General features: G+C 29.9%; 1 protein-coding gene across 9 annotated transcripts in view; it reads right to left on the reverse strand.

Moving 5' to 3' along the window:
• The window catches only part of LOC111640868 (apoptotic protease-activating factor 1-like), a 108,820-nt gene that overhangs the window by 50,181 nt on the left and 42,157 nt on the right, over window positions 1–16,482 (reverse strand). For 3 of the 9 annotated variants that reach the window (XM_023386945.1, XM_023386949.1, XM_023386944.1), the window contains exon 2: window positions 3,071–3,214. In XM_023386945.1, the coding sequence (XP_023242713.1) occupies window positions 3,071–3,208 (138 nt within the window). In that variant the 5' untranslated portion in view covers window positions 3,209–3,214. Of the gene's footprint in view, window positions 1–3,070; window positions 3,215–3,782; window positions 3,801–5,687; window positions 5,972–6,191; window positions 6,266–8,714; window positions 8,804–16,482 lie in introns of those variants that run through there. The other 6 variants (XM_023386942.1, XM_023386950.1, XM_023386946.1 and 3 more) reach the window with 5 other exon arrangements.

Genomic DNA, 16,482 nt, shown 5'->3' on the forward strand with positions numbered 1-16,482 from the left:
TGAAAACTTCTTGAAAGTTAAATAAGCCTCACATTCCATGGATGATGGGTCAGATTATGTTTGTCAGAAAATTTAAGGTCAGTTTTACCAAGCGTTTCCAAGGAAACTCAAGGCCCAATTCTGATCTGATTGCATACGATGGGACCAACCTCTCAAGACCAAAAAAACGACGAAAGAACATCAGTTCTATAGAGTCGATATCTTCAAAGCAAAAAGGCCCCCAAAAGGGCAAACCATAAGACCAACTCGAAGTAAAAAGAGAGGCGGCAAGTTTCTTACATAAAGCCATATGGCTGTTTTTAACCTGTCTCAAGATGTCTATTATAACATTTATTTTGGAAAATGCTTTACCTTTAACGTAAGAAATGTAATTTTGGAAAGAGCCAGTAGCTGAGAGACGAATCCCCAAATATATAACTTCATTAACAATACTGACTCCTCTACCATTTAAGAAAAACTTATCAGCTTTCCTCAACCTTCCACCATGTCTAAAAATTATTATTTTCGACTTTGATAAATTAATGCGCAAACCCAAATTAGAGGAATAATTATATAACCTGTCCAGTTTTCTTTGTAGATAAATCGGGGTAGTGGATAACACCACTGTATCATCAGCAAATTGAAGTAAATGGACTTCGTAGTTTCCCAGAGAAATGGAATCTTTACTTAAATCATCAAAAACGTGTACCATGTCGTTAACATAACAAATAAACAATATCGGACTTAAGGAATCACCCTGTGGCAAACCCTTTTCCAATGAAAAGGCATCAGTAAATCCGGCACTAGTGGAAACCCTTGCTTTCAATCCTGAAAATAAACATTGAATAATGTCAATAAACTTATCTGAGATTCCAAGCATTTTTAATTTGGATAACAAAATCTTCAAAACAACACTGTCAAAAGCTTTCTCGTAGTCAATAAACGCTGCAAGTAAACGTTGTCTTTTCTTTGAAAGTTGTCTACAAATAATGGAGTGGAGAATCAGAATATTACTCAAAGTGCTCTTCCAAGGTTGGAAAGCAAATTGCACAGGTTGAATCAAATTCCTCTCTCTTAGCCAAATACCCAATCTATTTGCCAAAATAGAAGTAAATATCTTTCGAACTACAGGCAACAATGATATTGGTCGAAAGTTAGTGGGATCGTCTAGTGGACCTTTTTTATGGATAACTTTTATCTTTACTTCCAGCCACGGTTTCGAAATTCTAGCAGTGTCATAAACCCAATTAAATAACTTGGCCAAGTAAGGAACCAAAGTGTCCCTTGAGTAAACAATTAAAGATGGTGAAACATTATCCACCCCGGGAGCAGAACGAATCCGCATATTTTGAAGTGTTGTATTCACCTCTGAATCAGAAATAGGAAGATCTAAAAGAACATATATATAAATCCAGCAGTATATATCTTAGAGTAGCCTATATATAACAGATTATACTATAGATAACTTCTTAATACAGTCTTTTGGCTAAAAAGCCTTTTAGACTGTACAGTCGACCCTCCTATAACACTGTTGATTTTTCCGTTTTATATGAATTCCGTGTTGTATGAGTCACTTAGATTTTACAAATACGTGTGCTGGGCTGTGTACGGCTCATGTATTTGTAAAATCTAAGTGACTCATACAACATGGAATTCATATAAAACGGAAAAATCAACAGTGTTATGGGGGGGGGGGTCGACTGGTACTTCTCTACTGTTTACAACTTTTTGTTTATTACTTTTATGGCTGCTAGTAAAGAGATTGAATGTGGGGTGACAAGACCACACTGGGGGAGTGAGTCCAATATCACTACATGTTCTTTCAATCTTTTTCAATCACTCACAACTTCGTAATTTCTTTTGCAGCACCCCTACTTCTTTACATACTTTAATAATATATTGACCACATTCTCTCACTGATATGATACATTTTACTTGAAAAAAACTTACAGAAAACAAAAATGGTACAATCAAAAGACGACATTAGAAATATCAAAACAATCTAATAATAAAATATTTTATGCATAATAAAGCAAGAAACTTAAAATAAGCAGAAGGGATCCACAACTTATTTAAGTTCTGTTTATTAATAAAAGTGACAGGTTAAAATTAACATTCAAAACAAATATTAGAACAAACATTCAGGTTAACATTTTTGTGACACTCCTGCCAAAAACTTGTGCAGATGCTTATAACACAAAATACTGTTGTCTGAAAGCAATAAGATTTGAATATTTCATGACAAAATTCAACTCTCAATGCCTCATAGAACACCTAGTGTCCATCCACACTTCAATTAAAAATAACCAATGACACAAATTAATAATAATAAACATCTTTAATGTTTTCTTTTGTCTTATTATAGATTATCTTTTATTAATCTTTGTTATTTACAATTATTTAATCTATATATGTACTGGTGATTATGGAAATGGACTTTACTAAATACAAAATTACTAAATATGGTATAAATATGGGAATTACTGAATTACTTATGGAAAAGGGAATTACTAAATATGGAAAGTCAAAAATGGGAAGACATTGAATTTATTTCACAAACTAATCATAAAATTTTATAATTACATTAAAAAAACCTATTTTGCAAGAGTAAATATATTAGTTTTTTTTATGACCAAAAAAATATATATTTTTAATTTTTAAATTCATAAGTCAAAATATCTTCAAATGAAAAATGACTTAGGCTACTCTTTATATATATATATAGGATGGTGATTATGAAACTAATATAGTTTATATAAAGAATTATAAATTGCAATACAGGTGAAGAACATTGTGAAGCAATACAAAATGCCAGGGTTGTGCTGCTGAAGATAAATCAAGAACAGAAACCCTAGTAATTTTATATAAATTCATATAAAATTTCCATATGTAGCAGCAATATGGAAATATATAGTTTATCATTTAACTAAAATTTATATCTTACATGTGATCTTATATAATTATATGTTTAACTGTTCATTACTACTACATTATTCAAATATAAACACATTGAAATTAATTAATGTTAATCTAAGCTAGTATTTTAAATTAACATACATTATTATAATAATAAAACAAAGAAGATAATAACCTTATTTAAGATTTCATTATATTCGTCTACTGTAACAACATGTTTTTCTAGAAGAAAAGGAAGAATATATTTCGGGTTCAAATCTGCAATGATGTTTTCTCGTTCTTTTCTTAAACAATGTTTCTGTATTGCATCCATTTTTAACTGAAAATAAATGATTAAACTTTTAAAAAAACAGTACTTTAATAAGTTATGATTTTATCTAAAATATAGTGATAAATCTATTTGATATATTATATGTTTGTTATCATAAAAGAAATTAAAGATCTACTAAAATTAATCTATCAGTTTTGTCTATCCTAATAGACAAACTGACAGATAAATTTATATTGCTGATAAATTTATTTAAACAGATCTATCAAATCTATTTGAATATAAAATTGAAAACAATTTTTCATGTTAACTATTATGTCCTTAGTTAACTGCATTAATTTATATACAAAGTAGATATTTAATTTATATAATATATAGATATCTATCTTCTCTGTTGAAACAGTTCCTTTTTGTAGATTGTTTTTAAGACACCATGAAGGGTTGATATTAGACACTAGACATTTTCACTGTAAAGCACATAGGAGAATAAAGTGGACATGAAAAAGTCTAGTATCTAATATCAACACTTCATGGTGTCTTAAAACACAATATAGATATCTACCTGATAATTGCAACACAGCAAAATTAAAATTTTATTTTTACTAAACATTAAACAAACTTTTTCATGAGAATTCTCAACTCCTACATAAGATTTCATTACAATATTTCCATAATAATATACTGAACTTATGTGAGGTCCAGGACAGGTCTGAACTGTCACAAAATTCATGAAAATCAGTAATTTAGAGAAAAACTTAATTGTTTAAAAAGAAAAAAAATGTTTTTGGTCAAACACCCTTTGTTTATAATAAAACTGCAGCACAGAGTCATAAATCATTTCTGATTGAAGGGTCTAATACGGTTTTGAGTTTGACCTCTCCCGTCTTCCAGGTAGGAGTCCCATTACACTTAGTAACAAGTGACCAACCACTCGAAAAGTGCAATTGAGGGATATCAACCAATCAGAATGACTGATAAAAAGATGGAGGTTGATATAATCCCCAGCAATCAAGGACACATCGCACTCGGTTGACCAATGTGTTGGATACCAGACATACGATTTGTCGATGTGTCAATGTGTCAAAGAGAGAGAGTCTCCTCTGGATTATGCACTTTAAATTATGCACAGCCAAAATTGTGTGCATATTCCTCTGGACCAAGCATCACACCATTGTCATCTGCCCATAAACGCCATAATCTGACAAATTCTTCTCATCTGCCCTGGGGCTGCACACATCCTGCAGTGAGATCATTGTAAAGCATCAGTGATATGTAAGCATACTTCTGCCATAATAAACAGTTTTCAAATCTCGTTGATTCGTCTTTTGTTTGAGCGCTACGCAACTCTTGATTACTCCCCCCACACTATTGTTCAGCTTACATGTTCAGACGTGCAGGAATCAACACATTCCTACAATTTATTTTGTGTTATTTATTTCTGTGTTTGTTATATCTATGGAGACTTGAGAGACTATGTGGTGATTTCTTGTAACCGTGAACGAATCAAAAGGCGAGACAAGATTAACGAGAACATTTATTAGCTTACATACATCCGACTTGGATTTTACATGAATTGTGAAATTATACCCCGACTTGTAAAACACTTGTCATCTCTGTCTCTGCTATCATCACCCACACGCAGATGATCCTAGCCTTTCTGATGTGAGATAAACCAATTCCTTCCCAAAAGTGAGCTTAAAATCCCACTTCTCTGACACCAGTGTAAGTCCCTGATCTCCATCAGGTTGGCTAACTTACACTTATGTTAACTTACTATATCATAATTTCCTACATATAACCCATAGGTTATCTGTATTTTAAAAGTAAATTTGAAAGTAGATGCAGATTACATATCCTAGAAGTTATTGTAGGTTATACATAGGAAATTACAATACAGTAGAGCGTCGATTATCCGAATCAATTGGGGACTGGGGTTGTTTGGAAGATCAATGTTTCAGATAACCGATTATGTACGAAAAAATATATTAATTTATCCCATCTTGACGTTTTTCTCCGTTGCAAGTCGCTTCACATTGAATTTTCGTCGATGTTAAGCCTAACGAAGACTATTGTATCGTTAAAAATTACTTTTTTATTTTGTATAAACAAAATAAATATATTGAAAAATATAAAAACAATAAAAAATTATACTTCAGAAGTTAATTTAGTATCAAAAACGTAAAATATTTGAGTAGCCCGAGACATAGCCAAAGATTACAGCGCCACAGCACTGGCAAAAATTTAAATTTGCTGACTGGAATTCTTTCGGATGATTGACTTTCGGATAATCGATGCTCTACTGTATATTAAAATACAATGGATCTTTGCTTTACAATATTAATCCGTTGCAGAGAGTCTATTTTAATCACAGAAATATTGTAATGTTGCATTGTTTTTTGATAATTCATTCTAATACCTTTAAAGAAAACTTATTTCTTTGTGAAAATTACTATTATATATAGAAATTCTTATACAGATATAAACATTCATTAACCCAATTTTTAGATTAATTCCAAACAATTACCAAATTACATCAGGCTACAACTGGTAACATATCTGTACAGCAAGTGAGAGCTGCAGATTCAAGTCCTGCTCTAGGCTGATTCTTTTCTCCCAGAACCTTCTAAATTAATTATTAAATTTATTAAAAGATGACATCTAATACCTACATCTAGACCAAATTATTTGCTATTTAATTATTAAATAGTAGCATTATTATAATCACAATGTAATCTGGCAGTTGGTTGGCATTTGAAATTCTTATTTTAAAAGTAACTCAAAATTATTTTCACAAAGTAAAATGATTAAACACACTTAAAAACATTTGACATGTTTCATTCATTTTCAAGAGACAAAAATTTCTACATAATCAAAAAATTTCTAAAATATCCTATGAGGAATTCTCTAATATTATACAAATGAAACATCAGCAGAAATTTAAATAAATATTTAAAAATATACTTAAATCAAAATTAAATACACAAATTATTAACAAATGTAAAAATTAAAACATTAAGATGATAAGTACAATTTTTCCATTGTCTTGATCTGTTAAAAAACAAAAGTGGGCTTGTTTCTTTAATAGTTCCAAATATCTGTTTACTAAACAAAAATAAAAACATTTATTAAAATACTATCAACTTTTAACCTAAATTGACTATTGTTTTAACATATTTAACTGATATATTAATATTTTAAATTGATGTATTAATTGTTTTAATAAATTACAATTTGGTGCATTTTTATTCAATTGCTTAAATTCTACTGAAGTTACTTTCTACACAAAAATAAATAGCCTTAACAGAAGGTTATTAATTCATCTACTATCAAATAGAAAATATTTTTATTGTAAACAGATATTTGTCCTTGAAGATGAGTGAATAAACTCAAAAATATTTAGGAACTATATTCTGGATAATTTTTATTTTAAGAAAATTTTATGGATTAAGGTTACAGGTAATTAATCTATCATTTATTTTAATGATATTCTGAAAAAGTAGATTAAAATGGCAAATACTCTTCTAAATTACTTTTTTAACTAGCTAAATGGTAAAGAAATTTTCATATTTAGATACTTGAGTTAATTTGGATACTCATATCCAAACCGCTCAGATAGTAAGGCTACATATCCGAATATTACATGCATATTTTTTTTTAATCGATTTTTCAACCAACCCTATTTCAACAAAAACTTTAAATCAGTTTCTTTAACAATAAAATAATTTGAGAAACCATTTTGCTTGACATTGTTTCCTAATCCTAATCTTATCTTCAAACTGTCACTACAGGTTATTCATAAGTGTTATCAGTGATATTACTCATTACAAACAAAAGATTATTATTTTATTATATTCTTTGTTTGTAATGAGTAATATAATAAAAATATAATAAAATAACCTCTTGTACAAACTAATTCTATTTATAAATTGTTTGCGTTATATTCATTAACTGTCATCAGTTAAATAATATAAATTGTAATCATTATTTCGTATATGTATTAATTGCAAATAAATCCAATTAAATCATTAATTTTAAATTTGTCTTAATGCTGATAAATATATAATAAAATCATAGCTATTTTTGTACTAATTGTTTGATTGCACAAATCAACATAAAAATAATGAAATTTAACTTAACTATAGCATTTTATAAATATTAATTATTCTATACCAACGTTTTTTATCCTAAAAGTTATTTCTTACTTATGTACAACAAAAACATGCTTTTGTTGTACATAAGTAAGAATTCTAAGGACTATCAAAGATTGACATTGATATCTTCTATTCTATCTCTCTTTCTTCTCCAAAATGTACATTTAACCCGTTAAGCCCATAACCCTTAAGCCCATAACCATAATAATTAATTAAAGATATAGAAAAAAAAATAAAATAAAAGATACCAGTGTGTCAACCTATTACCTGTACTGTGATAGTCCTTTAAATATACCACATTGTTATTGTATGTAAGTAATAAATTAAACATTCTATTTCTAAAATTGGAAACAGAATTTAAAAAAATGAAAGATTATAAACTTTACAGGTAAGTTTAAGAATTTCAATACAGCACTAACATCTAAAAGGTTTCCAATAATGATGACTTTTGTTCATTTAATTTATTGCTACAAATGCATTTTGGAACAATGTATATTTTCATTCCCTCTTCAGTGTTCATTAAGTGAAAAAAAAAATAACTGACAATTTTTGAATTTAAATACATCCAGATCGTAAACTTCAAAAACTTGTTAAAAGACCACTCCCCTATCCGTAATATTAAACAAACAATTTTAAACATTACTATTTCACACCATTAAAATGTTACTTTATTTGTTTGAAATATCCATATAACATTTTACTAACTTATTACACAATGATACATCTTTACTTGTTTTTTAACATTACCACTTTTGGATGTATTTAAATTCAAAAATTGATTAAACTAATTTTTTAACTTAATGAACACTGAAGAGGAAATGAAAATATATATCATTCCAAAATGCATTTGTAGCAATAAATTAACAAATACATTAGAAACCTCTGGGTGTTGGAAGTATCATATTGAAATTCTCAAACTTACTTGTAAAGTTTACAGAGAAAAAAAGAAAGACTTCGGCACCCCTTATCCATATAATAGTTTAAAATTCTTAAATTTAAGATTACAGTAATACCCCGAACTTACGCGATAGGTGGGACCGAGCAATAACCACGTAAATCGAATTTGCATAAGTCGGGGTATAATTTCACAATTCATGTAAAATCCAAGTCGGATGTATGTAAGCTAATAAATGTTCTTGTTAATCTTATCTCGCCTTTTGATTCGCTCACGATTACAAGAAATTACCACAGAGTCTCTCAAGTCTCCATAGATATAACAAACACAGAAATAAATAACAAAATAAATTGTAGGTATGTGTTGATTCCTGCACGTCCGAACATGTAAGCTGAATAATAGTGTGGGGGGGAGTAATCAAGTGTTGTGTAGCGCTCAAACAAAAGACGAATCAACGAGATTTGAAAATTGTGTAACTCCGGGTTCGTGTAAGTCGGGGTATTACTGTAGTTTTAAACAGCATCAGTTTGATGCATAGGATACAGTGGCATGCTGTCATTGGAAGTAGTGGATGCACCGCTTCTCTTGTATTTTCTAAAAAATAAATACATATTAATTTTAATTATATGAAAATAATTGCACAATATTTTATTATAACCGCATTATGTATCTTATTACAAATTTCTATACTACACATGAAAAAAAAAAATAAGATTGCTATTGTATATTCAAATATTAGTGGCAGAGTGGAAGCGCTATATTGTCAGCATCCAAAAACCCAGATTCGCGCATGCGCTTTACAGAGCACCAACCTCACCCGGTTTAGCCGGTGGAAGCCTACGACCTTGGGTGAAAGCTGCACACATATAAAGATTCCAATTCTATCAAGGACCGGTTCTGGGCTGTTAGCCGCCTGCCCACTAGATATTTCGATTACGTGAATAACGAGTAGATTTATAACTTAACCCAACCGATAAGAATTTACTGGTATGTTTTTACGATAGTTCTGTATAGTTGACAGGAGTTTAAAAAAATCCATTAAAATATTTGATATTTTTATTCCGCTCTCCGATTTTATATTACTCACGGATTTTGATGTTAAACCAGTGATATTACGATTTCATATATCCCATCTTTAAGTGGATATAGAAAAAAAACATACAATTCTTGTATAATGTTAAAAAATTAACTGTTACTTTGACAGCATCATTTACAACTAAATTTAATGAATGAGAGAGATGCACAAGGTACAGAAAAAGCTCTAGAATTTATTTTCCTTAAATTTACGATTTACGTATCCGTTGTCATAAAAATTAGTCTTTCCACTTTTTTCCCAAGACTACAAGTATTGTAGTTAAGTAGAAATAGTTAAATAATTAAGCAATTAGGGAATTGAAGACAAAAACAAAACCCTGATGAAAGAGCCAAAATTTTATTTAAACAAAAGCTTAACTGAACCAATCTCTAGCAGAGTACAGTGGGGACTGATTTCTTCGAAATATTAGATGTACTAATGACAGAAATTTTTCCACTTCAACGACAGTGACTGAAAAGTTGTAAATTTTGGAAATTTTCATGGACAACACCTGGTCCTAAAACGAATTACTTAGAAAACAAATGACAGACAATCTATTAAGTTTAACATATTTAGATTTTTACAGCTATGGTGAAAAACATTTAAAATCTACAACAGCCCTGCTGCGTCCTTTGAAGTATACTAGTGATGTGACAAAAGAGGCATTTGACATTAACCGGTATCGGCACCCTCGGGATTTGGCATGCATGCACTGCACACCTACCAAGATCGTCTGATTCTACTCATAGGGAGCTATTTGACTAAGTGATTAAGATTTAAAGAGTAAACAATATTTTATGTTATTTTTTATGTACGTTTCTTTATAAAGCTATATTTAATTATAATTTTCTTTAAAAGTATATTCATACAATTGAAGAATATTTTGTACCAGGAATGGATATCCACCACACTTTATTTCACCAAGTAAGTTTTTATAATTTTATTTTTAATTTTAGCCATTATATCGTGGCTAGCGATTCAAATGTAATTGCAATATTGAAAATTTTAAAAAAGTTTTGGCTCGAGATCATATGATGAAAAAGAAAGCATTATTAAAAGAGAAAGGCCAATGCCTAAGTTAAATATAAACACTTCAATAAAAAATTTGTTTGATATTTTCACGATAAAATGCCTCTGTAGATGCATAAAAATGCAAAAATTGTTTTGTTGGCTTGCCTACTATTTTCAAATGAAATTAAGTGTGTGGAATAAGAATGGCTTTGACAATTTAGCTGGCAAAAGACATGAAAAATTGTCGATTCTTTCGTATTTGAAGCAATTTGGAAATCAAAGCGAAATAGAATTTAACATTAGTGAATAATATAAAATAAATATTGAAAATTATAACAAGGTTAGCTATTAGCTATTTTGATAAATAGCTAATAGATGTATTTTATCTAAATTAAAGATGTTATATGTTTTTATCAAAGCAAGAATTGGCATTTAGATGTCATAGGGTCCACGTTACATAACACACAAACATATGCACACAGAAATATAAAGTTCATTTTTGTGATCAAGGTCCTGGCTCTTCTGAAATTCTTGACTTCTTTTGCAATGAAGTCATCTAGTGTCATTTGTCACTTTCTTTTTTTCTCTCCTCAAGCAAACGTCAGTAGCAGGAGATGGCATCCAAAACGCCTCATTTTGCTTTTGCACTCCTTTCAAAATCTGAATCATTCACAATAATTTTATCAACAATTTCCATTATTGTTACCAAACTTTTACTAAGGAAATACTGTATCAAGTTCTTTGGGTTCTTTGTTTTCAGAATCACTACTTCCAGTTCTACATGAACTCCTTGTTCTGCCAGTTCTTGAAGGTCATCCTTGGTAAGGCTCTCACCAGAAACCTGCTGTAACTCCTCAATATCCTGTTTGTCTACATCTCATAGCCCTACTCTCTTGATTAGGTTGACAATTTGTTCAGTGGTAGGATCTTCTCGTTGAGAATCCTTGGATATCTCCAGACATACCTTCTTCCACAATTCGTTCATGCATTTATCAGTTAATTTTTGTCAGGCAAAGTTGATGGATGCCATAGGCATCCATGTTATATTTTTTCCAAAAGTGCACCAAACAAACAGATTTAGGGGAAGCACAGCGCTATGATGAATTGCCATCTTTTGCTAATTGGTTCGTGTTTGGGAATAATTGTATTATATACGAATCAATATCATGATAATCTGATTCAGCATAAAGTTTGAGCATTTGTTTAGGCTTCAAGCAGACTATGTTATATCAAATCAGTGTTAATCAAGGAAGCGCTAAATGAGGTCTTACAAGGGAACTGTCGGAGTGTCTTCTAATAAATTTTAATAAAATTTAGTTAATAACTACGTTAAAAGTATACAAACTCTATTTTAAATTTGTAGCATTCACTAAAAGTATTGATCAGAGTTATTAGCAATCAAATGTTGCACTACTTTATAGTAGTTTAACACAGTTATGCAAATTTTTAGAAGTGAAAGGGTCGCGGAGGAAGACGGCGATATTACATTTAGAATAAATTCTGGAATTTTCAAAAATGGGAGAAGAATTAATAAAATTTAGTTAATAATTATGTTAAAAGTATACAAAATTTTATTAATTCTTCAACCATTTTTGAAAATTCCAGAATTTATTCTAAATGTAATATCGCCGTCTTCCTCTGTGATCCTTTCACTTCTAAAAATTTGCGTAATTGTGCTAAACTACTATAAAGTAGTGCAACATTTGATTGCTAATAACTCTGATCAATACTTTTAGTGAATGCTACAAATTTAAAATAGAGTTTGTATACTTTTAACGTAGTTATTAACGAAATTTTATTAAAATTTATTAGAAGACACTCCGACAGTTCCCTTGTTAGAGTATTGTTTTGAAATACCTCAGTATTATAGAAAACAATTGAAATGATTCGACATGTATCAGGTAAACAGTTAATTTGAAGTTTCAAGTTGAATTTATTTGGTTTAACAGCCTAGCATAAATTATTTCCTTCCTAGGTCTATTTGGTACATTTAAGAAAAACCACTTTAAAATCAAATGTCAACATGTTTATATAATCTTGCTAGATGTTGCTTGAATATTGATTTATTTCAAAAATATTTATTTAAAAGACATTGATACTGTTCTTTGAATAACTTATTCCTAAAATAAACACAATATGCAGCCCATTAGTTATAAGATATATGCTCACACACACACACACCTCAAAGGCCAACTTCTGGTCAACTTCACATTATAGCAAATGAATCCAAGAATGATCCATAAATGCTCAAAATGCTCAATAAACAAAAAACACATTACAGTAGACCCCCCTATAACGCTTAGATACGTTCCACATTAATCAAATTTTACGTTATAGGAATGATTAAATACATGAGCCAATCACAGCCCGATAGTTGTGAAGTTTACGGACTACGGCTGTATGAAAGGTTTTCTTCTATAAAATTAACCAATTCTAGACTAATTCCACTCAACATTTCCAAAACACGTATAATTTTTTGGAAATAATCTGTATAAACTATGCTATAAACAAAAAATTATAGGATTACTTACCGAGTGTGCACCATTCGATTACGCTGTTGCTCAAAGCTTGTTTTCGTCGCGGAACAGCACACGAAACGGCGGCCGCGATTTCTGATAAATAATTTTTCGCAGAAAAATAACTTGACCTTTGGAGACATCATTAATATAAATAATTTTTATGGCCGTTGAATAAGAAGTGTTTCTTTCACAAGAAATGTATAAAATTAGTGCTGTATTAGACTTACGGTACCTAATTTACATACTGAACAGACGATAATAAACTCAACTTAGTACCTAAAATCTCCATAGCGCGGCGCCACGCTCGACGGCGGAAATTACGTATTTAATTATTATTATAATTAAATACAAGTTACAATAAGTTAATATATAATTATATATACAGTACCTAATTTATATATAATTAATATATAATTATATGTACAGTATCTAATTTATATGTAATTTATATATAATATTGTACAGACGATAGCAAACTCAATTTAGCCGCTCCGTAGCGTGGCGCAGAGTCGGAGGAAAGTAGTTCGGCTGCTCATCCACTATTGGTCCAGATTCTATCAATCTTGTCGCGAAACAAGTCGGCGACAACGTTTTAGGAGCTCCTTTATACGTATGTTGCTACAATTTTTTCGCTACGTTATAGGAATTTCTGTTATAGGAACGCACGTTATAGGGGGGGTCAACTGTACCTCTCTATAACATTAGTATAGATAATCTTAATGTTTGTAAGTTTGTATGTAGGGGTAATCTCCAAAACTACTCATCCGGTTTCAAAAATTCTTTCACCAATATTTAGAATGGAACTTCAGAGTGGACATAGGCTGTATATTATTCCATTAAACATTCATATAAATTAAAAGATATCATCTAGGGTTAAGCCTTATGTCCAACAGATGACGCTAAGAGTACGACGACCTAAGTTTGCTTTTCTGTGAGGCATTATGCTTTTCTGTGAGGATGAACTAAAGCAAATCATCTTCTATCTACTATATATAAATAAAAATGTAATGTTCATTTGTTCCTACCGATTCCTTTGAAATTTTGACACAACGTTGCATTCAAATACGCACGTGTTTTTATATAATATACATGTCAAAATTCCCCCCCACTGGGGGGTGAGACGGACAGGATTAAGGCTTACCATAAAGAACTCTGCTTCTATTTATACTATTTTAGATGCGGTTTTTTGCGTTTTAATAGGGTACATCAAGAGAATGTACACTAAGAATGGGTTTTTTGAAAAATTCCTCCCCGCGTGGGAAGTATTATACATTTATAATAGATACATTTTGAGCCACAACAATGCATAGCGGGATCTGCTAGTAATAAATAATTTATTGAAATTACAAAATAGCAAGATGCTTCTTTCACTATTGTGAATCTACTGCTAGGAACTAATCATACAAAAAACACAGCTAATCACTATTTTAGAAATATTTTATTGTTAATGCTCAGTCAAAAATGCATTTCAGGCAAAGCCCCTCATCAATTTGACTATGCTCAATTTCTTCCAAAATAAAGACTCCAAGTGATACATTTTAAATGCAAAGTTCCACTGAATATCTGTATGACCATATTTAAATAATATTGTTTGTGGCACCATCTGGTATGAGATTTTGTTATAAAAATCTTTAGGTATTTTTATTTATTATTGAATGTCAAAAAGCTTAAATTTTGAGGGTAGTGATCAGTTTCATAAGAAATTGTAAATACTAATAACATATAACATCTTCATACAAGTCCAACTCCACTTGTGATATGCCACATAATCCCCTCTAACTCCCCACCTCCTCAACCATTCACCACCAAAATTTATCATCATCAATGCCCCTTATACACAAGCTGCTGTGAAAAATTTTGTTTTTTAATATTCACCTATCCTGAGATACTAAATGAAATGAATGCCAACACATACACACATCCATGAATTTTTTTTTCCTTTTCTTTTTCACTTTTTGGGTTCAGGTCTCAAAACGGAGATTTGCAAAAACCTTGGAGAGTCAAATCTGACACAATTCCAATACTTTCTCTTGTTATGTAAATATAACAGCTGGGAAAGTAAAGGGTAGAATTATAATTAATTGTACTGTATTACAGATGGTATCTTATTATATTCAATAAACAAAAGTTCCACTGAATATTTAATATTCAAAATATATCACTTGAACTAGAAATCCTGGAAAAAATTGAGCATATGTCAAATTGATGAAAGGCACAATATATATCTGACTGAGTATTAATAATAAAATACTTCTAAAACATTAACCTTGTCCCTCGTATAATTAGTTCCTAGCAATGGATTCACAATAGCAAAAGAAGCATCTTGTTATTTCATATTAACTGGAACAAAAAACACAATGAATAATAATAAATATATTGAAAATTTCACTAAATTTATCAATGAAAAATTTGAATAAAATTTTGCAACTTGTGCTTTTAGATTACTTAATACCATAATAAGTAAATTTTAAACAGAAATTAAAAAACTAGAAAATAAAAAAAAACTCCAATTGTAATGATTCTGAAATCAATCACTCAAATCACTAAATCAAACTATATAAAAATGTATTTAAATATAATCCATATAGGAAGCATGAAAAAAATAACTCTTACCTATGAATTATGGCTTTGATTAGAATGATAATTGCATCAAGTTAATAACAAGCAGAAAGAATAGAAAAAGCATATATATACTAGCTTAATGTTTAAATTGCTGACATCATCACAATAGTTTAAAAAGATTGATTCTGTACAGTAAAACAGAATAAATTCCTTAATTAATATTCACAAAACCAATAACAAAGATTTAATTGATTGAAAGACTGACAGTTTAAAAAATTTTTTATATTAAACAAGGGAATAATTATCAGTGATAATTATTCCCTTGTCCCTAATTATCTAATAATATATCAACCTAGTGAAATATAATTATCTATATAAATATTGCATGATTCATCAAGGTCATGCAAAGTTTGGGTAATTATTGCTCAAGGAATAAGACTACATATTTCATAATAAATTAATAATTATTTACATAAGTATGGTTTAATAGAAAGAAGGATATTAAAAATTATTTTAAATTTGATTCCTAGATAGAATATGGAAATACTTCAAAAATAAATGTATATAACAATCATGAGAATCCTACATATGATTTACAAAAATTAAAGAATTTAACCCCTTCTTGTCCACTTTTTAAAAAAAATTTTTAATTAAACATAAAAAATACTTAAAACTGAAAAAAAAACAAAAGAAATGCGTTAATTTAGGTTAAAAAGCTTCATCATTTAGTTTCCTTTGTCTCGCCTTTCTGTGAAATTAATACCTATGAGTCATTGTTTACACATCTGGATGACCTTGAACACAGCTGGAGTCGGATTTCCCGGGACATTCTCATAGACGTCTCGGGAGGACAAGGGTTTAAAGTAGGGTGACTAGTAACTACGCCTATATTTTTAAATATTTTTAAAAAATTATAATTTTTATTGCGATTTCCGACCCCCCAAATTAATTAAACATATATATAATAAAATCTATTAATTAAAAAAATGAAAAAACTATCGGAGGTCGTTTTTGACATCAGAAACTAGCTTTAAATAACTTTACCGAAGGAAAATCGGTGCACTACAACTTTAGAACGATTAATTAATTTTGATAAAAAACTCCCA

The sequence above is a fragment of the Centruroides sculpturatus genome, unplaced genomic scaffold (genome assembly GCF_000671375.1).
Source record: "Centruroides sculpturatus isolate CEXI.00-Female unplaced genomic scaffold, Cexi_2.0 scaffold1375, whole genome shotgun sequence".
NCBI lineage: Eukaryota > Metazoa > Arthropoda > Arachnida > Scorpiones > Buthidae > Centruroides > Centruroides sculpturatus.